Here is a 27,927-nt window from a genome sequence, read left to right on the forward strand (position 1 = left end):
ATCCCTGTGTGATGTGTAGGTTTACACAGGAAATTCGGTGTGGATCCTCGGGCTTAGATTATGTCACGTTTTTTCGTACATGTGCTTTTGGCATGTGAGGCTGGTGACTCCTGGTGTCAGAGTTCCTGAAGTCTGTTTGCAGTAACAAAACTCAGGCTGTCAGTTGTCATTCCTGTACATAAAATTATTTTCAAGTGTTTTTCCCAAATCTTCTTCCTTCTGAGAGAAGGCATGCCACTTGCATGGATCCATTTGCAGATCATTACAATAATTTTCTTCGCATCTGCCTATTGCTGAAATTTTTTGTGCTGCCTTATTGAAAATAATAATAAAGAAGCTAGGAATACAGAAGGCAGTTCTAGAGACTGTTCACTGTGAGATGTGATATTTTTGCTGATGCACAGTCCTAATAATTCTTCCCCATTTGTGTGTTACTTGTATTATCCTCAAACAAAGCAAAACTGGATCTAACTACCTCTGAAAAGAGGTTTTGGATCCTGAAGTCCATGTTAGCAGCATTCAGTGCTCCACTGTTACATGCTCTCAAGTATGATATCCCTGTTCACAAGGGTGTCCACAGGTGTGTTCTTCATTAATTCTACTGATGTTGTGCCTGCACTTCTTAGTCAGAATAACACTTTGCAAACTGAGCATCACTTAATCAAGGGGACATTAATCATTAACTGCTCCTCTTGTTTGCAAACAAAACTGACAACTGTATGGCTAAGTGGTGGAGGTCTTGAAAATCCAATTGGGGAAAGATTATCATCTTACAGAACTGCCTAATTAATTAAAGATATTTACTTCTAGTTTAAATCCTATTTATTTTCTTTGCAATCTTTTTACTTCTTATTCTTGAAAATAAATATTTCCTTCAGAAATGTCTCTAGGTTATGTTTTCTCCTGTTGTGTCTTTGGGGCAAGGATGGATTCTCCTCCAGTTCCTTACTGAGCAAACCTGGATTTCTTCTTCAGGATGAAAACAAATTTTGCTCCAGGAGGTTAAACTTTGGGTTGGCTTTAGTTCTGGGAGGGAGGTGAGGAAGGTAGAACCTTACACTCTTGATGTACTTTCTGTGCTAAAAGAATTCCCTGCTGCTTACTCTTTTGGCATATGGGAGGGAAAACAATGTCTCATAAATTCAGGAGTTTCACTCTTCTGGTAACAATTGCAAAGAAAAAAAAATTGCAGATCCAAAGAAATAAAGCTTTGTTCTATGCTCTTTGTTCAAGAACTATAAACAGAGACTTCTTGGTGATCTCTGAAGGAAGAAGTGCCAGGGACCTGATGATTTGAAAGCAGTTTGTGAGCAGAAAGTTCTTCAGGTTTTGTGCAGTTATTGTCTTAGTGTGCCTACATTTTGTCTGTTGACACTCAGACACTGCTGGAGAGACCTTTTGGTAGCAGAAGGCCAACCTCTTAGGACCTCAGGCTAAGCCTAAATAGCATGTACACGTGTTCACATTTTTGGCTTATTCCATTTGTTGCCTGCAGTGATCCTTTTCCTTCTGCTTGATTCGTGCCTTTGTGAGGGCCCAGATCTGCCACTGCTTGCAGCTGTGTACCAGTTCTCATACTCAAATTTGTTGCCTTCTGCTAGAATATCTCCCATTTAAGTCTTGGCCCTGAGTCAGTCCACTGAGGAAAGCTGCTTTTGAGTGGTGGAAGTCAGAGTGGTAAGAATCTCCTTCCTATTTGTGTGTAACTAACGTGGAAAAGTTTCCATTTTGAGCTGAACCTCTTGATTGTTGTTGCAAGTTGATGACAGACTGAGATAATGGTTTGATTTTTGTAATAGGATTTGGTAAATGACTAACTTGTGCCCTGGAGAAGGATATTCTGGCTTTCAGTTTTGGTTTTTCTTTCTTTATCTCATCCAAGGACATGGGAGCTACAAGTTGTACCAGTTTTTGAGATTAAGAAGGGAGAGCATGGGTACTGGAGAACCATGGAGAAGAGGCCTAGATAGCTGGAAACCAAGATATGAATGAGACAGAGCCTTGTTGTTACCTTGCTGTAATCTCTCTCTCTTTCTTTATTTCTCCCCCAGCCTCCTTCCATTCCCTAAGTTGGGGGATGAGGTGCATAAAGGAAGCAATAGGATTTATTCAGAACAAATTATAGTGAAAGTGCTCAGTGAATAGTGTCTTAAAGAGTAATAATTTTATCTAATTGACAGCTAAAGCCTTTTTCTAAGGTAGAAAAAGAGACTCTAAATTTAAATGAACATATTTAAATGAAGCTTCTTTTTTATTTAAAACTTCAGTGTCAAACCTAATGAAAGAACTTTTTGTTCCCTTTCTTGCTATTCCATGGATTCTAATTTCATCTGTCTTGGAGCTTAACCAGCTGATACTGCTGTGACTGTTGGGCAACAGATGCTTGGGGAAAGAATGTGTGTGTGACAGAGGTGAGCTGTGTGAGCACAGAAGTGCTTTGAGTTTCCAGCAGGAGTCTGTGTCACTGGGTCAGCTGTGCTGCTCCTCAGCACCGTGTGACAGTTTCTGTCAGGAGGGAGTCCAGCATGAACTTAAGCAGCTGTGAGATATTTGCTGTTAGTGGTGGTATCTGAAAACTGTTCAAGAACCCAGTTGCTGTTACTGAGATTTTGAGCATAAATTTGCATTTTATTCTTCTGGTTTATCTGCTTTATATACTTCTGGTTTATCTTCCTGATAGTTAAATATGGCAAGTGTGTCCTCGTGCAGATCTCAGTTTCATACCATAAGCAAGCTGAGGTCTCGTGGGTTCCACTTAGGAAAGAAGTTTCACTGCCTTCAGAATATCTGGAAGCCCTTCTGTGCGTGCATTTCATGGAAAAAAATTTTTGGGAACAAGGTGACCAGAACTACATAGAGTACAGCATCAGTGTCCCTTTTGCAATGTTTTGCAGGTAGTGTTGGTTCATAACTAATGTAAATATCTGGGTCTCATGTGGCTTCTTCATGCTTACAGCTTTAGTGGCATAATTTCCAGCTGAAATTCACAGCAGAAATTTTACAGGAGTCAGCTACAAGAGTCCTTTAATGATTGACTTTGTTTTCTTTTCAGTCTTCTGTCCCTCAGATAGTTTTATTTCTCCTTTATTACATTGCTTTCCTGTATTTCTAAATGTTTTTTGTTATAATATTTGAAGTGGTACTGTGTATTTAATAACTCTTAGTAATCTGGTTTTTTAATATTATGCTGCCCTATCTCGTTTTGTCATGTCTCTACCCAGCGTGTGTCTTCTCTCTTTTATCTCAGTCTTCACTAGTGGTAAATTAGGCAGTGCTTTGCTAAGATTCACATGTCTGGGGATTTCATAGTGTGTTAGATTTTAGGTCTGGGATTTTATTATTTTCAGTGATGATAATACAACTGCATTCTCCTGCAGGAAATTTAAGTTGCTTGAGCTTTTATTTTATGTCTTTTATGGAAGTTACTATTTTTATCAGTTTTACTATCTTAATATCATCCTGCCTACTGAAAACTGAATTAAAGCATGGCCTTAAGTGATTTTCATTTCTCTTCTTTAAGGATATTTACATACTGTCTTTATTTGTACAGTGCAGTAACTTGGGCGGGTTTCTGCCTTGGTGGCTGGAATGTAAAATGAGGGATATAGTTTGGAAGGTGCAGTTTGTTTTTTTTCTTTGTTGTTCTTTGCCTGTTCCTTGGTGACTCTGCTTCATTGTGGGGCTTTTATGTTCGTTAGGTCTTCTCATTTTGGTGTGGAGTGTGTGCTTTGGTTTTTTTTAGTGTGTTTGCTTTCTTAGTTTTTTTCGTTTTGGGTTATGTTGGTTCTTAGCAGTTGTCTCAGCTTTTACCTTTTAGACCAAAAGTTTTCCTGCGCTCTCTAGTTTCCACAAGATCAGGAGCTCAGGTTCATTGTGTCTGGAACAGATTTTTTTGGTCCCTAAAGTCTTGGGTAGTGACTCTGCATTTGTAGTTAATGATGATCCGTGCAAGGCACTTTTGTTTTCTTCATGGGCTCTGTGATCCAAACAAATGACACTTTGTACTCACATTATGCATAAGAATAAAGAGGATATTGGTCATCTTGACTCTTGAGCTATTCCTAAAACTTCAGTGTTTGTTTTCTCAAAGCTTTTGTAAGTTCTGGGCAGGAAGTTTCAAATGTAATTTTAGGGTTGTCTTTTAATATGCTGTTTATACAGTATTTTGGGGACAGTTTGACCCAAACTGAGCCAAGAACGTCTGCTGTGGAAGGGAGTCAAGCGTCAGTGTTCTGTTAGACGTCTCTGAGAGTCCAGTACTCTCTGCTCAGGTTCTGTCAGATATTCCATGGAAGGTGTAATGCTTAATGCTAGATTAACCATTGCATATAGCTGATTTCTGATTTAGCAGTGTGATACAAAATACACTGAAATCGCGATACAAATGCAAGTTCCACTTAGCAAACTCTAGCAGTTGCAGTGTACAGATTCAACACAATGCTGGTGAGATCCCCATGTGTGATCTGGAGTGTGCTCACTGTCACGATGCTGGTGACAGCAGGAAAGAGTGCGTGGGTTGAAGCCAGCTGAAGCTCTCTGAAATTCCTTGGTTCTGTGGTTTTGTAGAGACACGTCTCGGCTGCCCCATGAGAAGCATTTCCAGCACCAGTTGATTAACTCAGCTGGGATGCAGTCCGTGGGTCTGACAGAGCTGTTTGTCTGAAGCAAAGGGCACTCTCTGCTCCCCTTGGTGCTGAGATCAGGTCGGCTCTGCAGCAGCTGTGCTCGGGCACACCCTGCTGCTGCCCTTGCTTATAGCTGCCTTCCCTTTGGGGGGATCTGCAGGTCAGTCCCTGCGTGGGAATGAGCACCAGCACAGCCTTGCGTGAATTTACAGAAAAACTTACTGAAGGCAATAGACCCTGCTTAGCTGTGCTGGCTTTGGCTGGGATAAAGTTCATTTTCTCTGCAGTATCTGGTGTGGGGCTGTGTTTTGGATTTGTGCTGAGAATAGTGTTGATACCACAGCAATATTTTGGTTACTCTGAGCAGGGCTTACACAGAGTCAAGGCATTTTCTGCTTCTCATCCCACCAGCAAAGAAGCTGAGGTGCACAACAAATTGGGATGGGGTTTAGCCAGGACAGCTGACCTCAACAGGGTTATTCTACGTCATATATATATATATATAATAATATAAATCTTGAGGACAAAGATGGAAGGGATGACATTTGGAGTGGCTTTTGCCTCTCCAAGTCACTGTTACACAGGATGGAGCCCTGCTTTCCTGGGGCTGGCTGAACACCTGCCTGCTTATGGGAAGCAGTGAATTAATTCCTTGCTATGCTTGAGCACACAGGTCTTGCTTTCCCTACTGAACAGTCTTAGTCTCAACCCTTGAGATTTTTCGCTTCTATTCTGCTGATTCTCTCCCCCATCCACTGTGGGGGAGTGACTGAGTGGCTGCATGGGACTGAATTGCTGGCTGGGGATAAACCACAACAATAGTCTAGATATTTTCATTGTTTGGGTGTGATGAACATTTGTATCAGTATTTTTAGTTGACTGTACAGTATGAACAGCATGGTAGGAAGATACCACACAGTGTGTCAAGGCTTCAAGCTGGCATAAATGCTTAGGTGTTTATGCATCGTAGGAAAAACTCTCAGTTCCACATGTAATTCATTTCTGAGCACAAAGGCATTTATTGAATTGGAGAGGAGAAACTGACTGGAAGTTCAAATTACTCAGTGTAATTCAGTTTTGGTAATTGGATATAGAAGGTAAGCAGTGAACACTGTGACTCACTATAGCAGTGTGGTGACAGTCATTCCACAGACCCAGCTGTGCTGCTCTGAACTTCTCTGCTCTTGATCACTTTCTGATATTGCTGTTCACAGATTATTTGGGTTTTGAGCAGAAGGATAGTATAGGCAGCAAATTATTTAGTTATTCCAGTGTGAGGATTTTTTCAATATTTGTCTCAAGTGGTATATTGTCCAAAACTCTTGCTGTGACTGTTCCTGTTATGGGAGTGGTGATGTACTTTTGAAAGCTGTTAGACATGAGAACATTGTGAATGTTGCCAATTCTGGAACTTTAAGGTTGATAAATAAATATTTATAGCAGTTCAGTACTAATTTAGCTCCTTAGTGTATCCATGAAGTGTAAAAAAGTATAAATGTATTCAGGCATACCCTAGTAATGCAGCAATGGACACAAAATTATCATTGTGTGGACAGCTTTGTTAGGATACAGCTTGATGGCAGATGCTATATTTTGTAAACTCCATTTCCTTTGCATGGAGGGTTTTTTCCTAAATGATTTTCTGCTTATTAAAAAAATAAATTGAGAAAACCAATGTTTGTGTGCTTCATAGAAGTCACTTCTCAGCATAGTGGCCCACACCTAAGAGACAGAATTCTCTCAGCTCCCATCACAGTAACCAGGTAGAAGAGGAAAACCTGGATCAGTGAGCAGCACTGCTGTCCCTTCCAGGCAGATCCTGTGAGGTGGACAGTCTGTCAGGAAATATGGGGAGGAAGTTCCTGTGAGTGGCTGTGGGTTGTGTGAGAGGAGTCATTGGGGAAACTGGGCTTGAACATTTGCTGATAGAGGAATTAATTTGCTCTTGTTGATGTGAGGCTGAGCTGCCAACTCCATAGACTTCTATGACAGCTGTAATTCTTTTAATTAGCACCATCCAAATACTGCCACAAAAAGCTCTTAGAGCTCAGGTTTTTATTTTTCCTTGCACAGAAGGACATCCCTAATTCCTTCTTTTTTGCCTTCCATTGATATGGGGAAGGGGAACAGTTGAAGCTGATGTGAGCCAAAGGTCAAATATGTAACCTTTATTTAAGATTACACAATTTCCTCATACTCTCCATAACTATATCATACAAAGCCAAAGTGCCAACTTTCCTTAAAATTTTTTAAACCCAAATTTTTAAAGGATAGAGTTTTATTTTTCTTAGCAGAGGAGATTACTTTGGGATAAATGTACCATTTTGAGCATGTGGGGGGCCTGCAGCTGGTGTTGAAGATGTGATACCTCTGTCCTCTACTGTCACTACATAAGTGAAACTTGTAGCACATCAGAGTTTTATTTCTGTGCTTTTCCCTTCTGTAAAGGGAACAAGCTGTTGGAGAGAGGCTTTGGGAAGCTGTGCATTTGGCAATATTCCACAAGACAATCTGAAGGGTAATTGAGATGAGGAAGGACAGGACAGCAGTGACACTCAGAAGCCAGAGATGAGATTTTTTCCTTTATGTGGTCTGTCATTTAAAGCTTAAGTGCAGTTGAATGCATTTTTAGTGGAGGAATCAGTGTTAATTAAAGCACATGCACTGGGAATATAACATTAAAGTGGAATGTAGCATCCTCTCTCCTGTGAATGAGAGAGTTGTGTCAGTTTTCCCAAAACAACAAAGGGTAAAATGTGGGTGGCTGTCCTGGAAGCTGTAGTGTTTGACTGACATTTGCCACATTGCTCTCTTTCATTGCTTTCCTTTCTGGATTGCATTCTTATGGTGACACTTTAAAATTTGAGGATATTTTATTGCTTAAATATTGCTTTTTTTTTAAATGATATTTTCTTATTTAAGTATTGCAGTTTCTTGCTTTCCAAGGTTGTCTGTCTGACATACTTGGTTTAGGTCACTTGGAGATACAGCTTTTCAGATTATTTTATTGCATTCCTTAGAGGCATTAAGTATGAGCTGCTGTAAAACTGTTTTGTCATGTGGAATTACCCAGTTACCTGTCACTGTCCATTTGTTTTCAGAGCATGCAATAGCTCTGAATTAAACTACAAACCAAAAGTGAATTTAATAAACAGCAGCAACTTTGGAAGCAGTCACCTGTGCTATAGACATAGATCCATGGAAGCTGATTTATAATAGTTTTCACACTAGAGGGCACTAACAGCTCATTAATTTAAGCACAAACCAATTTTTACTCTGTAACACTGTGGTTGGGTAGTCTTACTGTTTTTATAGTGGGATGCCAAAGGGTTCCATTTCTTTGCAGCCTTTTCTCTGCAGAAATGAAAGTCATAGTATTCATGCAAGGATGAATTAAAAGTCAGTGTGTGGAGTTTTCCTTTGTGTGTTTTTCTGTTTGGGTTTTTTTGGGTTTTGTTTGTTTGTTTTTTTTACTAACAAATAGTTTGGGTAGTTTGTGGAGAAAAGTATAAATTCCATTCTGACTTTTTATTGCTTTCAATGTAATAATTTTTGCTTAAAGCTAGTGAAGAGTCCTATAAGACAGGAAGTGATAATCCTTAAAGTTACCTAATAGAGTTAACATACATACTGGAATACACTTTTTAAAGCTGCTAATAAAAGGAAGAACAGAGTATTTGAACTGATCTTGCAGACCTCAATTTGTTAGGGCTACTGCATATATTTACATATTGATTCTGGCATAGAGAAAACAATAGGGGAAAAGAGTATGGTAAGTCAATGCTGCCAGAGACTGATGGATCTTAATGGAACCTTCAGTATATGTTGGTTTTAAGTATGTTGGTAATCTTAAAATGTGGCTTAGAATCCAAAGTCTGGACCTCAGAGTTGTGTAGCCATTTTGGAAGTAGTTTATTTTTGTTAAAGATTTTGGGCACTGCATCTTGATGAAAACCCCTGCAGAAAGTGGTTTCTGACACCTCTTTGCTCTTTGTAGGAATGGTTATTGGGTTGCCTTGGAGATGATCCTGCTGCTGTAAATGTAGGGCTGAAGATTAATGGTGTGGGCAGTATGGAGCTAATGAACGGACAGTCCAGTGGTGTTAACATTGCAGCTACTGCTTCAGAGGTAAGGACTGGAAACCTCAGTTACTGGCTAACTATGTTCTCAATTTTTGCTTTTAAGTGCACTAAAATGTGAGTTTTTCTTTTAACAGCTGTCATCCAACAGATTCTTGTTCTATCTGCTGGTTTCATACACTCCGGTTTAGTGTGAATAAAATGTAAAGTCCTGAACTTGGCATACCAAAATAGAGCATGAACCTGCATATACCATAGCCAAAGCTGACTTTTTCCATGTTCTCTTCCATCACATCTAGACAAGGAAGCTTTTCTTTTCAAGTTTTAACAAGAATTGACCCTCTTAGCACATTAAGCTGGCTTGGCAAGGCTGGTGGGAAATGTTCTTTTCTTTGACAGGTACTTGTGTGTGTGTACTGAGGGGCAGTCTGACACAGCAGCAGTGGAATAAAGTTGTTCCCTTTGTCTCTTGGACTATATTCTGGCATAGGTGGGGGTCCCTCCTGCCCATCAAACCTTCTGCCCTCTAGAAATGAACAGCTTATGAGCTGAGTGTGTGCATCAGCCAAGCAATGGAGATTGGCCTCATCTGCTGATGCCTCTTAGTTTGAAGTGAATGTAGTTTTCCATTTGTCATCTGCTTCTTAAGGAAGAGGCTTGGGCTGAAATTAGAACACTACAAAGTCAAAAGGGAGGAAAGCCACAAAATCCTGACTGAACTTGCTTCCTTCCATGAATCTCTGCACTGTAGCAAAGATGTTTTATTTATGTATTTACAGATGAGTTTCGATAGCAGCCATGTGTGTATGCACTTACCTATGGAAATGGGGAGTACCACAAATAAGAGGAAAGGAAAATTGGAGTCTTGTGTTACCAAAAGGAACCAAATAATCTCCACCACAATTTCACAACTATTGTCAGCAAAGCCGGATATCGGTCTCCAAGACCGTTGTTTGTTTTTATGTAGATCTTGTACTCCCCTTATAATTGCTTCATGAATCATTGACTGTTTTTTGGCATGCACCTGAAAAATTTTCTTGGAGGAAAGCAACCTTTTTACTCAGCAAAATAGTCTTGAATGTTTATGTGATGTCTGATAAAATTGAGTAAAATATATTTTGGCAAAATTACATGAATTTACTTTAAGCAAGTGGTTTTTTTTTTCTAACTTGACTAAGAAGTAGAGAAGAGGACTTGTAACTGAAATGTTTCTGTAAGCATACTGGTTACTGAAAATGTATGTCTGGTTTGGAGTTTTTGTTGGTGTTTTCAAAGGCAGATTTTTCAGAGAGATTATAATGTCAGAATCTAATTAAACGTGGACATTGTTATTAAATAAGCATTTTCTTTATAATGTGGCCTTACAACAAAAGTGCTTGAAAATGGCCATGAATTTATTTCAACTGGCTGAATTCTTAAGGACCCATGTCCAAAAGCTTGCAATGGTAGCAGTAAAATGGCACAGGGTGTCGCAAAGAGCCTTGGTTGTGTTGGCCACCCCAGCAATCCCATCCTGTGCATCCCTGGGAGCAGTGTCCAAACCCTCCTGGAGCTCTGGCAGCCATAGGGCTGTGCCCATTCCCTGGGCAGCCTGGGCAGTGCCCAGCACCCTCTGAAGGAGGAACCTTTCCCTGATACCCAAGCCTGACTTCCCCTGGCACAGCTTCAGGGATGAATAAATAGAATGTAGGTCTGCATCTCTGTGCTAGAGTAAGTGATTGCTCATAACACAGATGTATTGCTTTAATGTGAAAACTGTATGAAACATATGAAACCAATATGAAGTGTTTATTTTTTGAGCCACATTTATATTTTGCAGGGAAGGAAAATAGTTATTTTGTAGGTAAATGTTCATAGAATGATATCCTAGGATCTGGTTTTTTGCAAATGTGAATTACTGTAATTTTAAAACACCAGTAAAATTCCTTCTGCTAAATGTCTTCAACAGGAACACATGAAGCTCAGTGTCATTTTTGTAAGCTTCCTTGTTTTTAAGAGAAAGAGAATTAATAACTATTCCCTTGAGGCAGACCCTTTTTCCTTATCTTTGTGATATTCTTTCTGTTTGAAATTCAGTGTGATTGTATTGCTTTTATTGATATAGTTGCTCTTATTACCTTTCTTGTCAATAAAAATGGAATTTAATTATTAATTGAAATATAACTGTTGTGTATTGAAGAATTCCTTTGAAATCATAGAATTATTGGGATTGGAAGGGATGGTAAAGCCCATGCAGTGTCCCATGCAGGGTCATCTTCCACTATCCCAGGTTGCCCCAAGCCCCATCCAGCCTGGCCTTGGACACTTCCAGGGATCCAGGGGCAGCCACAGCTTCTCTGGGCATCCTGTGCCAGGGCCTGCCCACCCTCACAGGGAAGAACTTCTTCCTAATATCTAATCTAACCCTGCCCTCCTTCAGCTAGAAGGAAATCCATAGAAATCCAGATGTTACTTTGAGGGTCTGATTTTTTGCAGTCCACATCAGGAAAAAGTCTATTCTGTGACTGAATTTGAATTGATAATTTACCCAATGGAAAAATTATGTGAACAATTACATTTGGACAGAAATTTTGCTTTTGGAAGTGTAAAAAAGGGGAAGACAAGAAGAAGAGGACAGGTCCAAAACATCCTCAGTGGTTTTTTTGTTTCTGCAGAAGAGTAGCAGCTCCGAGTCCTTGAGTGACAAGGGTTCAGCTGAACTGAAGAAGAGCTTTGATGCAGTGGTATTTGATGTTCTAAAGGTCACACCAGAGGAATATGCGGTAAGCAAGTCCAGGAATTCTAATTACTTTGTGTGTGACTCTCCTTTGCAGCTTTTCCTCTGCTTCTCTATTGCTGCACTTTCTTTGCCTAATTTCTGTCATCCATGGATTTTAAAAACAGATCCTGTTCTTTAGTTCTTCATTGTCTTTATTCTGTTTGAAATTTGAATTGAAATTATTTATCTTTTTGGACTCTGCTGTCCAGGTTTTTTTCATACTCTTATATGTAGCATAGACCAAAGATTGTTCATTTATGTGATGCAGTTTAATTCTGACATGCGTTTTTTAGTTGCAAGGCTATACTTGATCTGTACTTGGGATTTTTTCTTGAGCTGGTTTAATTCTTAACTCTTCTAGTTCTTGCTCTTGGAAGCTTTTCTAATTTTCTTCTTTTGGCTGCACAGAATAATGAGATGTTTAACCAAAACGTTGGGTGATTGTTTTGTTTTGTTTTTACTCCCTGTGGAGGTGAGAACAACAGATGGTCCCTCTAAGTGATTCAAGTATGTTGCTAGAAAGATTGCTAAGCTCTTAATGTATTTCCAGTTCAAGTGATGAGATTCATGAGGAGTTGTCCTGGGGAGATTATTGATATGGAGTAATAAATGTCACAGAATTTTCCCATTTAGTTTGTTCTGGTTTGTAATTGTTAATAACTATTTCAGTTAATTATTAATGGCACAATTGATTTTAATGAGAACACTGAAAATTTAAAGCAGCTGGATTATGAAGTGGTACTTACACATTAAATTCTTCTTGGCTAAGGATCGTAATTAATTATGGGATTTATTCCTCACTGAGGCTCAAGTCATGTGGTTTGGGCCTCTTTTTGCACTGTTGTCAGGAACAGCTGGGCAATGCATCACCTACTTTCCATGAGAAGATATTTTTTCTTCCAGTTTTATCTTATGATTCCTGTGCATAAAGTAAAGCTAACTTAGGGAATCTGGGGCTAGGGACATGAATTCCAGTGGAATTATGCATTCAGGCCAGAATGAGTTTGTTGAATTGCTTTACTATTTACCAGTGGTAGATGCTGTTGGGCAGCAGAATAGATCAGTCAGTCTCTGTGGAGTTGCTGTCACTCCCTTGGACAGCAGAATATACAGAGGTGCCTTGTCACAGAATCACATTTCATAATTCTTTTGCTCCACCATCAAATCCTTCTTCTCTCAAATGCAGCAACCTTTGACTCTGTGTGTTCTAAATGTTACCCACTTAAGAAATCTTGGTTAGGAAAAAAATCTATTCAAATACAGTGTTTTTCCTGTTTTCATGTTATGCCTCAAAGTGGGTCGAGTTCTACTCACCAACAGGAATCTTTTAATTAAGCATTTCACATTACAGTTATGAAGCTGTGCCTGTATTTTTGGTTTCTATTACTAAGTATAATTTTGCTGTGTTCTCAGTCCCTCAAAAGAAACATTTTTGCTTTTAACCTTTTTCCTTTTAAAGTATCTAGATCTTCATACCAGGTTTGATTTACTGTAAATCAATATGAAACATCTTGCATGTAGAATTCTGAACAATTGAACAAAATCATCAGTATTCAGTCCTTTGGCAAGGAAATAGTGGATTTAATTTCTTTTTCAGTGTTTCTTTACGCAGCTGCACTTCTTTGTTAATGTTTGTTTCCCCAGGCATGTATCTGCTTTTCCAGTAGCACCTTTTTGCTTTGAATACTGTTTTTTTCTGATCATTCTTGCTGAAGGTTGTAGAAATAAGTAAATTTGCCAAAAACTTAGATACCCTGGAGGAAAAGTATCTTTGACCCTTGTTTTTATTTTCTTGGCCACTTCCTTACCCTTCCTGGGTTTAATCCTGCTATAGCAGAGAGGTGTAAAATCTTCATCTGGGTTTCAGTGTGGATGTGAAGATCACCAGACTGATGCAGTAGGGCCAAACTCTCAAGGATGCAAAAGTGTGTGAGGTTTCCTGCTGGTGGGTATTACCTCTTGGGTTGGACATGATTATGCTGCCAGTTGCTTTTTCAAAGGATGAGAAAGCTTCTCATTTATTGAAAGCTCTTATAAAATGGATGCAGTGCGGGCTGCAGACATGTCTCTGTGACAGCTGAGTGAATACTGTTTAAAATAATGTAATTTATTTTGAAGTGGTAAACTGATGAAATAATTTGTGGGCTACCCAAGTAGTTTATTGATTGAGAGGAAAGATAACATGAAAAAGCCAGTCAAACAGCAATAAAAGTAAGTTGTTGCACAAAGAGGTAGTTAGGCAGCTGTCTAAATAATGGTAGGAGGCCTTGGCTCCAATGGAAAAGAGTTCCTGAACAGAGGTAGTGTAAAGGTGTGAGTTCACTGATCAAGTCAACACAGACATTGTGAGGTCCCATCCTGTACCTTTGGGATCTTTTTTGATCAGAACAGGTCCCTGTGCACACATGGGAGATGTACAGTTATGAAGAAGAACAAAAATCTGAAAGATAATGAAGTTTGAGATACGCTGGAAATAAGATCCATGCTAGTGATTTCAGTGCCAATGAGACACAGATGTATTTTCAGTTCCCACTGTCTCAAAGACATCGTTATCCTTTCAAAACTCTCTGTTTAGTCGTTTAGTGGGTAAGAGACAGGTTGGACAACAAAAGGTATTGCTTATAATCCTGTATTTTCAAGAAGCTGCTACCAAGCCAAAGAGAAATCTGAGTGCAGATATTTTTGGTGATTTTATTTCCATATTCTCCCCTTTGGCAGTCATCTAACACTGTCCTGAGTACACAGGAGGAGTGCTGTTTCATGTAATGGTCCTTTGTCTCATCAGCAAAAGTCTCCCAGCCCTTCAAGGGGGCCAGTTGGAGCAGTAATGGAAATTCTTGTTGTAATAGAGGTGGAAGAGTCAGTTATAACTTTGTTAGCATCTGGGTGGTTTTAATTCTTCCTAAGGTTGAAGGCTGCTTTAGAAAGGACTGAGTTACAGAAATGAGTGAGATCTTCAGGCCCTGCTGCTGCTGTTGCAAATTTATAGTTTGCTTTATCACCTTGCAGCTTACAGAGAGCTTCCAGGATTTTGGGGAAGAAGAATCCCATTCAATGAGTATGAAGTAGGACACATTTAAGGATTCAATGGCCAGCTTTGTAGATGTAACTAGGAAGGAGACCATCTCTGATTTAAAGCCCTGCTTTTAGGCTGATCACTGCTCAGTTCTTTATTCCTGGGCTGGAAGCCACAGCCAGGCTGGTGCCAGGCTTGCCCCGTGGTGTCTGGCCCTGCTGGGGGGGCCCTTGTGTGTCCAGGGTCGGCATGGTCGCAGTGAATGCTCCCCATTTTCATCCCAGGGAGAAGTGTGGTTTTGAGCACACAGGGCACAATTTGTGGGGGAGGGATCTGTTAGTGGAGCAGTGGCAGTGGAAAGGGGAGGCTGGTGAGGCTGAAGGAAAGAAGGAGAATGCTTGGGGACATGAGCTCCAAATTAAGGTGCTGGCCAACCTCAGGTTGAGGAAATATTTATTTTGCTTTACAGTAAATTCTTATTCCTTAGACAGCTACTGTTTAATTATTAGACTGTTTATTACTTTTTGACTCACTTTTCCATTTTATACTTCGACCTAGCCACGGTGGTGTAAATATTTGAGGTAGAATTAAGGGAAGCACAGCTGTATAAATCCATTGCTTTTTTTTTTTCCACCTAGTTATCTAAGAGGGATTCTTTATTCTTTGCCCTAGTCCCTGGAAGTGCTATGGAGTAAGCTCATGCTAAAATGTATGTGTATTTCTTTCTTTTTAATTCCAGTGAAGCTTTGTCAAGTGGTTGTTGGAAGAAAATACTGCTTATTTTGGAAACAATGTGGAAATAGAGTTTATTTTTAAATGGTTTCAATGAAACAAGGAGGAGTTCTTATGACAATGAAATATCAGGTTATCTACATCCTGTTAGCTTTACTTCACAGAAGAATATTTGAGTAAATATGTTCCCAATGAGAGCAAGAAGCAGCAACTTAATTACAGCGTGTGGAGGAACTATTAATGATAGAAGTTTTGGAGTGGACTTTGTGAGAAAATAAGTAGAGCTTCAACACAGGAACTGGACTCCCCTGGTGTTCTTTCTGGACAGCAGAATCATTCTCCTACTGATGCTGTGCTTAACAGAGGCTTAGCTATTTTTTCAGTGAGGAAAATATCCTGGCCGCCTAGAGAGACAACACTAAGCCAAGTTGGAAGGCTTAAATATAATTCCTTCTAGAAATTCAGATTAAGGAACAATTTATGAAGTGCTGCCTCAACCAACATGGCTTCAAGTAAAATCAGGTGATGGCAGTATTCTTCAAAGACCAGAATGCAGACATTTGACTTTTTAAAAAATTTCAAACAGAAACTGAATTTCTTTTTAGACTAAGGGTTTTCTGTCTGGGAGGGAGCAGTGGGGGAAGTGCCCTGTCCTTAGGGTAGGTACATGGCAGGAAAACTTAGAGTACATACAGCAAGTGGCCTGATAGAAAGAGTTCATGCTTGAGAAGGTCTAAAAACGTGGGAATATAGCTCAGGTCCAATGAGAACTTTCATATAGAAATGTGGAGAAGAGCTTAATGTAGTGATCTTAACTGGAACTAGGAGTTCTTAAGTTATAGGTCTTTGTGAAAGGAGGGTAATCCATGTATCCTCATAGAAAAGAGAGAGAATCAGGAAATATTTTTGAATTTTATTTCATTAAGTTTCTTCATATTCCTCGAAGAAGCAGCACACAGAAATGTAGTTCTGAGTTGTTTGAATATAAAATTTCTGACCCGGCAGACCTCCCCAAGAGAGGGGTAAAACCTCTTTATATGAAGCTGCGTGGTAATAATTTTAGTATTTTGAAGTACTTAATTGTTAACAAGTCCAACTTCTCAACACCCATGAGAGCTAAAATATTTTTACACTTGGCTGTTGGAAACTCCCCAGGCAAGGTCTTTTCTATACATGCAGAACTCCTGTGGCTGTGAAGGGGTGGGGAGGTGTCTTCCAGCAGCCATTTCAGTGTGTTAATTGGAAAATGATCATGCACCGCTTTTAAAAAATGGTTTTGCCTTGTACAGCTGTTCAAGTGGTTGAGAATTGGGAAATATAATTGTGATATATTAAAAACATACCTTTTCTACTCGTATTCTAGAACTGTTATCTAGGATCTAGGGCAAACAGAAACAAAACCTCCATTCAGCTCACCCTGTGCAATGATGAAATAATTATCTAAATTAACTTGGTAGAAATATCACTTCTGGAAAGAGAGAAAACACCATGTTTTCCTATCTCTACATAATCAGAATGCTTATTTAAATGATAAGTAAGTTCACAATTTTGTATCGCACATGTAATTATTTTTATTTTTTTTAAATCTGCAGCTGGCAGCTCTAAAACCAGAGAAGTTATGGTTGGCGTGCTTCATGTAACAAGCTGATTTGAACACTTATAATTTTTGGTTTGAATATTAAAGCATTAAACCACATTTGGGAGAGGGAAGCCCTCCAAGAATTTGTATTGGCTGGGTTAAGGAGCTGGAGTGAGAAAAGTTAGTGCATTGTATCCCTCTCACTTGCAGAAACCAAATTAAGGGCTTTGTTTATTGGGGTTCAAATTCCCCTTGAGATGGTCAAGGCAGAAGTTCTTTGTTGCTGTTAGAGTTGAGCAATGGCACATAACATAAAACTCAGAAATTATTTTTGAAGTTTGTAATTTCAAGTGCTATTAATTAGACTGCCAGCCTTTCAGTCTGCTTTATTTACTTACTTAGCAGTGAGCAAGCACGTTTTAAAAGAATAAAACTTCAGTCATTAGACTTACAAATATAGACTTAGAAATATGAGCAAGTTAATGTTTCAAAAATCTGTTTTGTTAAATGTAGTTTTAGACTCTGATGTGAGTTACTGTCATATCTATAAACTCAAATGGCTTTTTAGCAATCAGCTTAGATATTCAGCTCTCAGTGGCTTGGTTCATTTGAGTTATGAGCAATTTACTATGCCCTGGGAACTCATAATGGAATTTCAAGCTCTCTAAGAAGGGAACTGCAATAAAGGATGTTTCTTGAACAAGTGGTTCTGTGATACAGTGTTACTTAAGGTTTTAATAAAAGCAAAAATGTGTCAACCAAGCAAGGAAAAAAAACCCATCAGCCTAATATCAACATGGTGCTAGAAGAGGTTTCTCTGTTAAAAGTTCCAGAGGTTTTTAAATTGTCAGACTTTTCACAGTATTGTAATGTATTTAATAGCAATTTCAAATATTTTTAATAATGACCGCTAATCCTGAACCCTGACACGTGTGTGTTTTTTCAGTGCTAAAATGTCCTTTTTAATACCCCTGTTTAAAATGTATGCATTTACTTTGATATATGAATTCTGGTGTGAAGTTCTAATAACACTTTTTATTTCATAAGTATTTTGTATTGATCCTATCTTAAAGTAGTAATTTGGGAGTTTAGGAGTCACTACTGAAGCAAGCCAAGTTTAGCTAAGGCAGTTCAGGGTGATGAAGAGGATGGATTCTGGAGGGCTAGCAAGAAAGGCAACAATTATTTTTAAGTCTTCTCTCTTCATAGTGAACAAATAATCAGTTTCCTGGCTTATTTTTGTTGTGCTGTTATTGCAGTCTTGTTTTAGTGAGGGGGATTTGCAGTGAAATGTTAAAAACTATTGAAATGCCCATGTCTTTTGTAAGGATCTTTTAATGTGCCTTCTACTTGAATTTTATTGAACTGCCCATTCTTTTCATTTCATCTTCCCAAACCAAACCAATTTTGCTATTAATTTGCTTTACTGATAAGCATAATGATGCACCCACTCAGCCACACATTCACCAAAAATAATGTGTTTCTGAGAAAGCTTGATAAACTGAAGCACTCAAACTGGAGGCTGGAGGTGGAGTTCTGTGGCTGCTGTTCCAGGACTGGGTTCCTCACTTTCCAGCCAGTCTCATCACAGGCTGTAGCTCTGCCTGGGGTTGTTGTGATCCAAGGGAAGGACCCAGACCTTGGCCTTGTTGACCCTCATGCCCCTGGCCATCGATCCAACCTGTCCAGATCCCTCTGCAGAGATTTCCTGCCCTCTAGCACATCGACATTGCAGCCCCATGCTGGGGTGTCTGGGGGAAAGAGCAGCCCACTAGAGCATAGACCAGGAAAGAGAGTGTGTAAAAATAAAAAATATTGAAATATATAAAGGGCTTGTTACTTCTCAGGTGTTGTACTGCAAAGTAGCAGATGATTGTGTCAGGGTGTTGGTTACAGACAAATGATATGTATAGGTTTTTAATGTTTATCGTTGTTTGTCAGAATTCCTATCTAAAAACACATTTAGAGGTCAAGATGTGCTACCAAATATAGTTTGAGTTGTCTTTGCAAAACACAAAATCTTGCCTCATTAGAACAGGTACATCTCTGTAGTTGCTGACTTTTACTTAGAGCATCCCAGTTAAAATTTTCCTGCAAGGCTGGCTTTCTCTGAGGAGCTGTTCCACCATCCCCGGTGGCATCCAGTGGCAGTTGTAATTTGTGGGAGTCACAAAGCTGTCACTGTGTACCTTGGAGTGTATATATGGGGCACTGCTGTTTTCAAGTAAATGGGAATAGAGCCATGCAGCTGACAGCTGAGGGAACAGAACAAGGTCCCTGGATTCATTATTAAAAGAAAATTTGTGATACCTAACTTGGATGGCACTGGTATTTCTGGGCTACCTTTGAAAGAAATGGTCTTTTTTTTCTAGATGTCTAGGCTGTGCAAGATTAATAAACTTAAAACAAGGCTCTGTGAATATATTTCAAAATTCAAAACCTGGTCTTTGACTTGACTCTTTTCAAAGCTGAGCAAACATCCCAGAATGAAAATGCACTTATTGACTCTGCCTTGCTGGAAAAGAGATGACTGTGTTGAATTTTAACTGTTGCTGAGCAACTGAACAATTGCTTTGCTTTGTTACTCAAATATGGTTCAAGTATTGATTGAAAAGTGTAGGGATGTTTCAGTAGAACTGTGTAGCTGGGCTAACATTCAGAGTTTGGAGAGAAGCTACCCTTGAGCAACTGCAGTCAGCTCCTTGTCTTTTTGGGGAGGCTTTTATATTGTGCTTCTGAGTTCAAGCTCTTACTACCCTATGTAACTGCAGGACTATGCTCCTGAGAATAAGTTCTCATAATTTGTTTATTATTTGTGCATGTAAAGCTGGGAGCATGGGGTTTTTTATGGTTTTGCAGGATGACCCTGTGGTAGAAGCTGAAACTTCTGAAATTAGATGTCAAATGAAAGCCAAATAAGAAAAGGAAACAGAACAAATGCAGTTCTTAAGCAGCACAGCACCTAAATGGAATGCAAGGTTAATTTTGATCTTAACTTATGTTTCTTTGTAATTTTTATTCCAGGGTCAAATAACACTAATGGATGTGCCTGTATTTAAAGCAATTCAGCCAGAGGTAAGTATTTCCTTAGCTTTGTTTTTCAGTTTAAATAAGAAAAGTGATGCCAGAGTATAAATTCTGGAATTGCCAAGTGTATTTCTATAAATCTTAATTTTTGTCCCAGTTCATACATTTCTGAAGCAGATGGTTTTTTAACAGAAAAATATTTGGAACTAATAGCCTGTTTGGGGATTGATATTGGTATTTAATTCAGCTTGTGCTGGAGATGAAGCATATGGGATTTAGTGTTTCTGAATGACAAACATCCTGATTTAATAATTCTGATTATAATGTTTCAGCTACTGATATGTGTTTTAATACTCCATCCTGTCCCATGTTTCCATAACTGCTTCACTTCTCCTTTGGCAAAGTGAAAATGGTTGTAGTGGCATTCAAGAAGTGTGTGATCTGTTGGGATAATACATGGATGATTTGTGTTCTCTCATTTGTTTTTATGTAATGCCATATTCCTTTCAGATTTTAGCTGACTTGAGCTCATTTCAGCATCTTCACAGTGACTATAATAATTGATGAATTTGTTTTCCTCATTTCTGTACCATCAGCATTTTCCTGTGGGCATTGTTTTGCACTTTGAGGGTTTATTTTTCAGTTTGTTGTGCATTTTATCAGTGCTGTGGAAGTCTTTCTCAGATCATCAGTCACTTCAGTCCATCACAAACTATTTCACTGGCAGCAGGTTTGTTATGTCACTCTTGTGACTGTTGAGGAATATTTTGCTTCAAGTGGAGAAACCAGCTCAATCTCTTGGCTGTGATTATTGATTTCATCATTTGTGTTACTGGGAATTTTTTTGAAGGCTGCTGTTTGATCTGTACTTGAAGATGTCAGGATTCAGCTTTCATAGTATTTCAGCAAGGTACTTCCCGGCACTTGTGGATCCATGTGTGATTTTTGGTTCATCTCTTAGTTTGTTGGTTTGGGTTTTTGGAGTTTTTTGTTGGTTTAATCCTTCAGGGAGTTTTCCATTTGATCTGTTTTGAACCTACATCACAGCAGTACTTAACATTAGCAAAAGTAGTGCACAGACATACATATGAGAAAAACATTTAGAAAGGCAAAAACATTCAAAAAGGCAAAATGCTTTAAAGCTTTGGAGAAGAGCTTTAAAAAAAGAGACATCCTATCGGGATGAAGATCAGGATAAACATATTCTGCCAGTTAAAGGCACTCCAAGGCTATTCAGGAAAAATATGAGAGTGTAGGCAGATATACCTGCAAAGTAATTATTTTTAAGAAATCTCTGTAAGAATAAGAAAAAATTAATAAGAAAAATTGGTGTGATGCCTTCATTGGGAAATATCCATGAGGGAGGGTGGCTGTGTGAGTCTTTGGAATATTTGCACACAAGCAGCTGAAGGCTCTGACAGTGTGCAGGTGTTACCTGTGCATCAGTGCTCCTTCACTGTACTCAGAAGCTGGTGGCTGATGTGTCTCTAAACTGTGTTCATCCCCTGAGGAAAAGGGCTGTAGAGATCAGCTCTCACATCAGAAAAGGCTAAACACAATTAAATTGCTTTTCTCTTGGTTTGCAGAAGGGAATATCAGATGTGGAAGGCTTAGTTTGCCTCAAGGCATCTTGACAGCAGGTTAATGAAGTGGTGTAGATTTCTGAGCTTCCTTCAAGTTTCTACAAGCCTCTGCCATATCCATGTCTTGATTCAACTTGTAGATCTTTATCCATCCCTTGACATGTACACTCAAACATTGTGGAGTTTGTAATTAGAAAACAAAACACCATTGAGCTGATTTCACCTGCATGAAAGGGCTCCTAAACTGAGTGTTCAGTGAGTGACTGAAAAGCATTGATAGACTTGGGGGTTTTCATTCTGAATACTGATACTGAATTTCACAGCTCTCATCTGTGTGCATGGTGGGAGATGATGAGCAATGTTTTTCCCCAGTGTGCTATGATTTAAAAACAGGATGTTTATTGCAATTTGTAATTCAGCAGCAAATCTTTGTTATGCAGGTTGTGAATCTCCCTTTGCTTCCCAAACTGCAGAATGGTATCTGAATGAAATTTTTTAGCCTTTAATATGTGTTCATTTATTTTCTCAAATAAGATTTTTGAAAGATGTACTCAGTGATGCTTTATTTTTTTAATTGCTGGAGATGAATTTTAATTTTTAGGCTGTGTGAGCAGTATTTTTTAATATCTTTTATTTTGTTGCACCTTCCTCATTGTGTTAAAATATATATTAAATTATTACAGGTGGCTTTTTTAAATAAAAAGCAACACCAGAATTCATCTTGGTTATTTTAACAAGGAAAAAAAAAAAAAAAGGCAAAAAAAAGCTGAATAACACTTTCCAAAGCAATATGTAGTAGTTTTTCTTTTAGCATCAAAATCAATGAACGTGCTCACAGCACACATGCATACTTTGGCAGCCTTTTGCCTCTATCTGTAGCAAGTAAATAGAATTATTTCTGTTTATAATCAAATTGCTTAGCAATATTGTGGGTTCACACATGTGCTCAAGTTCCTGCACTCCACCCACTACGACTCACCATTTCATGCTTGGTGGAAAAACAGACTGGAAGCTCAGTGTTGCCCACAGAATCTGGGATTAAGGGAAGTGGTGGATCCCTTTACATTTGGGGTGAGCCAGAAGCAGGGACTTGAACCATTACCATGATTAGATGCTCTTTAGTGACATGATCCTCTGCCTGAGCTGTGTACAGGCTGTATCACTCCTAGGCTTTGGAAGCCACCTTCCTTCTTCATTAAAAACACCTGCAAGTTTCTTCTGAGAAAGGAGAAGGAATTACTAGTTGTTTGTTAATTAATAGTTAATGGGCTGCAGTATAAGAAATAAAGATTATAAAGAGCACATCTCTCTGACATAAACTTCTGTCTGTATGAAAGCAGCCAATTTGCATTTTAATTTTAAGGGGGAAAAAAGAAATTACAGAGTTCCCCCAGTCAGTCATAAGATTTCCTTCTCTTCCCTGAGAATGGTGAGTGGTATGTTGGTTTTTGTTCTCTCTTTCTTGTAGTGGTTGTGGCTTTCTAGAGAGCAGTGACTGCAAAGCTCTGCTTTACTGTGAAAAAAGGGGAGCCTTAGACTTGCTTGGCTATGCTGCTGGTAGTTGTTTTAACATTAAATAACAGCCACAGACCCCTTGCAGAACACATCAGCTTGCTCTTTTTGGAAAATCTGATTACTTGCTTTACATGTTTTAGTATGTCATCCAAAATTATTTGCCCATGTGTTCATATTGAAAATCTCTGTTGGGTTATTGTCTTTAACCTCTTCATCCCCTTTGCTTCACCAGACTAGGCAGTGGGAAAAAAAATGCTTATTGAGTATTTTTAATCTCTGCTTACTCTGAAGGTGTGGAATAGTTCCACTATTAATCCTTGCTTCTTCTCTCCTCTTTTTGAAACTTCCCCTTTGACCTAAATAAAGGTTTTTGTGAGAAACACGGTCTCGCTCTCTGCTGTGTAGTACAGGTTATAATTTAAATGTTCCCACTGTATTTTGTTAAGGAAAATAAAATTCTATGTATTCGAAAGGGAATAAAAACCAGAATGAGTTACAGAGAAAGTTCAGTTTTTGTGCTCTTGATCCTATGTCTTTCAGTTTTTCAGATCAGTTTAAATGTACCACATTAAGTAAGAAATTGGTGGTTGTAGTGATGTAGCTCATGTTCCTGAACTGACTGGCAGACTAAGGAAATAATCCTGGGGAATACTTCAGGTTTGAAAATTCTGGTGGAAAAAGTAGAATCCTAGAGGAAGATCAAGAAATAGAGTAAGTAAGAAATAGGCAGCACAGCCTATTTAGCAGAGAAGTGAGTATTTTTATAGAAGATTTATAGAGGGTATAGAAGAGTGGTTTTTCAGTTCCATTGTGGTGTGTGTTTCATTGCCATCATGAGTGCAGTCAGATGTGTCCTTGTTGGGACTGTATGGGACTGCTCCAGGCCAAATCCAGGGAGGGCTAACACCTTGGTGGCTGCTCTTCTGCTGGTGGCATCTTGGGGCAGTGCCAAGGGCAGTGAGGTCACACAGGCAGGTTCTGGCAAGGGGCAAGAGGGTTCTGAGCAGGGGTCCCCTGAGGCAGAAAGGTCAGGTGGTCATCTGGGAAACATGACAGCAAAGGGAATCCACTCTTTTATTCTGAAGGTGAGAGGAAAGGAAGTTGGCTGCCCAAGGGTGAGGGGTTTTGTAAGTGAGATGAGGAAGTGTTTCCTACACTTCTTAAAGGGAGGGGGAAATGCTTTTGGAATTCCCAAAGCTTTGGTTCTCCTGTGTCTGTCCCTGCACAGTGGTGTGGATGTCACCCGAGGCTGTTAAAGAATCAGAAAGGATGGCACAGGTCCTGAATGCCTATGTGACTGTGCCTCAACACCTCTGGGAAAAGCTTTGGATGTGTGTCTTCCCAGGCAGGAGCAGAATCTTCTGCTTTGCAGTATTCTCAAATCTGTTTCCACTGATGTCTGTACCCTGTGGGTCTGTACAGGGCCAGGGCAGTGGGGAGCTTCTGCCTAGAATCATTGAGATTTTCACTCTGTGATTAGAATTGCAATTGAGGGACATGGCCTGAATTTGTAAGAAATTCACATATTTTCCCTGAACCTGAGGTGACAACTAATTTTTTCCTGCTATTAAGGAAGGGTTATCAAATGGCAGTGAATGAGTTCCGTTGTGTTCCTCCAAGTGCAGAGCTGTGATTCCAGTGGAAACTGAAGATACTGAGGGATAGAGAATTGAATCAAGAGTCTCTTGAATGGCTCCCTTCTCCAGTAGCCTGCTCTCCTTTGGAGCAGGAGTAATTCAGGGCTGTGTGGTTGTCTCATGCATACTCATTGAAGTGGAGGTGTAAGGACAGGGGCATGTGCTTTCCTGTGCTGAACGTGCCAGATCTTCCAGGGTGGATGTAGGTGGCACAACTTTCTAGTGAAATTTGAAGGAATAGCTCTAAATACAAAGCCAGAAATTCTGCATTCTTTCCAGTGCCTGGCCAAGAATCTCTGGGTCTTCTCTAACAAATACCAGCACACAAACTTCAAGTAGAAGAATTCAGAGTCCCTCTTAACTGACATGAGATTCTTTAGTAGTTTTGGGTCATTGGTTAGAAAGATGCTGATAAGGTTTTGATTTTAAAAAGTCAAAAAAATTAGAATTTATACTAGCCAGATACCAAATTCTTAAACTCTGTCTTAAATGGCACAATTATTGGTTACATGCTGAGTCATCTTATCTCAGTTATGTGGTAGCTGGATGTGTAGTGTGAATCTGGCTTCAGTGAGGAGTTTACAGCATGGTAATAAAACTGAGAGCACTTCAGAGTGGATGATCTGGAAGGAAGACATGAATAAGTAAAAAGGAAGGGCTGTACTTTGTTATTATGCCACTTGAATAATTAAGCTGTGTCTATTTTAATTATTTTTCTTGGTAGCACTGTGGAACAGGTTGTGTGCTGAATGCTGTATTTGCATCTATTCATGTGCTGTTGTATACAAATGGAAGAGCTCATTTTAGTACATTTAGTTATTTATGATTTTAATGAAAACTTCTTTGTTGAAATTAAGTGATAGTAAATAATAAGATGATGCAGTTCCCCAAAATAGGCTCCTTTGGAAGGGAAATCTAAAAATAGTGTTTCTTTTATTGTTATTGCAAATGATGACATTTCTTGGGTATTTCTTTAATGCAACATGCCAAGTTAAAAACATGTCTTAGATTGAGTTAACTAGGTGTAACATCTCTGTAAGTATCTTGAGAAAGTGATTAAAAACAAAAGGGCATTTGGCTCTCTAGCTCAGATTCATGTTTGAAGTAGGATCTTCTGTGGTAACAAAAGTAGGAAAGCTCTAATTCAGCAAAAGATGAATTGTAATAATCACTAACTCAACACAATTCAGAAATGACACTTGTGGAATCTCAATTTTCAGAAGGAGTCAGAACAAGTGTAACTGTATTACTTCAATGTGTTGTTGCTCTGTTATTTTAAAACTTCTAAGATTTGTGTCTCTATATGCCTTTGGCTCTGAACATGTGTTATGCACTAAATTAAAGAAGTGAATTTTCATCCTTGTTCTCCCAGGAGCTGGCAAGCTGTGGCTGGAATAAAAAAGAGAAATACAGTTCTGCACCAAACGCTGTTGCTTTCACCAGAAGATTCAATCATGTGAGTTATTTTTTTCCAGCATTATTACATGTACACATTTGAGAAAGTCTGTGGGATTAAGTGTTCTGGCACATCACTTTTTATTTTGGATCACAGCTGATTACTTGACAACTTAAGGAACTCCTTTTAGCAAATACTTTATCTGTAGGATATGCAGAAAGACCAAACCAGTGTTGAAGAAATATTCTGTTTTCAATAGCAGCAATCAATGAAAAGTGCACATTTTCCCCAGAACTGCTGGCTGTCTTTTATATTAAGACAGAATCATAATTACAGGTTAAAGGCTTGCCATACAGGATTTCTGGACTTGTAATTAGATGTAATTTCCTTCTGTGTTAGTTGAATGCCTTTATGCTTCACAAAGATATTTTTGTCCCTAGAAATAGAAGCCTCTTATCAGCATAGGTACCTTTTTAAGGTGATTCGAGGCAAACTTTTTAAAATTCCAAACAATTTTTCTGTAAAAAATTTGTTCTTTAACTCTCTATTTCACATAATTTTTAGGTAGTATATTTGAGATTTATTTTTTTTAACTCAACAATTTCTCTGTATAAAATCAACTGTTAAAAGAAGAACAGAATTCTCCCTTTCTCCACAATTAAAGTTGGAGGAGTCCAGCTGTGGGGTTACTCAATCCTGTCTCAAAACTGTGATGCTCTTTTTAAGTAATGCCATATTTTCTCTTTCAGATGAAGTAATTCTATTACTCTCATCTCTCATCTTGTAAATGTTTAATAATGTCTCAAATATACAGGCTGTCTTGCCGAATTAACCTCTGTACCCAGTCTCAGACTTAGAGATCTTTGTTAATCGTCTGAAACTCAGACCAAACCTCTCAACTTTTCAGGGTTTTTTTCCAATCAATTCTTGTGTACTCAAACTTTGTCACTTTTCATGGTTGCTCTCATTGAGGATGTGATCAAATCCTATTACTTTTCACTGATAACACTTAGAATATTTCTTAACCTACTGACTCAAATGCTTGTCTGGTGTTGGGTTTTGGACATGTGCCTGATTCTGCACTGGACTGAAGAGAAAATGTTACACTGCAAACTTTCTGTGACTGTACCATCTTTTGACATCCTGGGGGGTTTGGTCAAGAATTTGGGAATTTTTTTGTGGTATTTTGGTTTTTGGTGGGCTTTTTGTTTGTTGGTTTGGTTTGGCTTTTTTTGTTTTTTGTTGTTGTTGCTGCTGTTCTGCATTTAGTTGAAATTTCCTGATCTAGCTTTTGAAGTTGCTCCTGTTAGAATGTATAGGCTGCTATAAAAACATTCATGATTTTGACACTAATCTCACTGATTCCAACATTAGCTGCCTTGCTTATTCATGGAAGTTGACTCTTCCATGAGATGTTTAGTTTTGCTGAATATTATGGAATGTTTCTGTTGTTAAAACCATGTTAGGCAATGTAAGTCATCAAGGACTTCACTTCTCAGTTGTTATTATGTGCTCTACTGAAGAATTGCAGGAACTGCCTGAAGTCAGCTTCAGACATACTAAAGAATTGGTAAAATATGCTCAGTAGTCAGAAGGAAGGAGGGTAAAACTTATCATGGAATAAAGACTTCCATAAAGTTTATATCAGCCTTTCTTCTGGCATCAAGGAAGCCCTCAGTAGAGGAGTAGAGAGGGAAAAGTACAGATTGTTGATTATTTATTTTAGGACTAAGCATTAGAACACCCCAGGTAAGTGAAGCAGAAACAAAGTCACAGGGAGTTGTGGCCTTGTCAGGCAGGAATACATCAGCAAAATTTTGTTAACCTTTGAAATTTCACTGGGGTTAAATTAAGCATTATGCATCTGTCTCTTCTCCTTTGCCCCCAGCTTGCCAAAGGAAAAACATGAACAGATCTCACTTCTTAAATAAAGAGAATATGAAATTACTAACGGCTGCTTCACAGCAAAGTGATGTGCA

General features: G+C 38.8%; 1 protein-coding gene across 6 annotated transcripts in view; it reads left to right on the forward strand.

Moving 5' to 3' along the window:
* Nucleotides 1-27,927, forward strand: part of RALGPS2 (Ral GEF with PH domain and SH3 binding motif 2) — a 114,913-nt gene that overhangs the window by 14,260 nt on the left and 72,726 nt on the right. For all 6 annotated transcript variants that reach the window (XM_059854626.1, XM_059854628.1, XM_059854627.1 and 3 more), the window contains exons 2-5: nt 8,623-8,754; nt 11,360-11,467; nt 19,815-19,865; nt 25,925-26,008. In XM_059854626.1, the coding sequence (XP_059710609.1) occupies nt 8,698-8,754; nt 11,360-11,467; nt 19,815-19,865; nt 25,925-26,008 (300 nt within the window). In that variant the 5' untranslated portion in view covers nt 8,623-8,697. The remainder of the gene's footprint in view (nt 1-8,622; nt 8,755-11,359; nt 11,468-19,814; nt 19,866-25,924; nt 26,009-27,927) is intronic.

This window comes from Haemorhous mexicanus, chromosome 9, assembly GCF_027477595.1.
Source record: "Haemorhous mexicanus isolate bHaeMex1 chromosome 9, bHaeMex1.pri, whole genome shotgun sequence".
Taxonomy (NCBI): Eukaryota; Metazoa; Chordata; class Aves; order Passeriformes; family Fringillidae; genus Haemorhous; species Haemorhous mexicanus.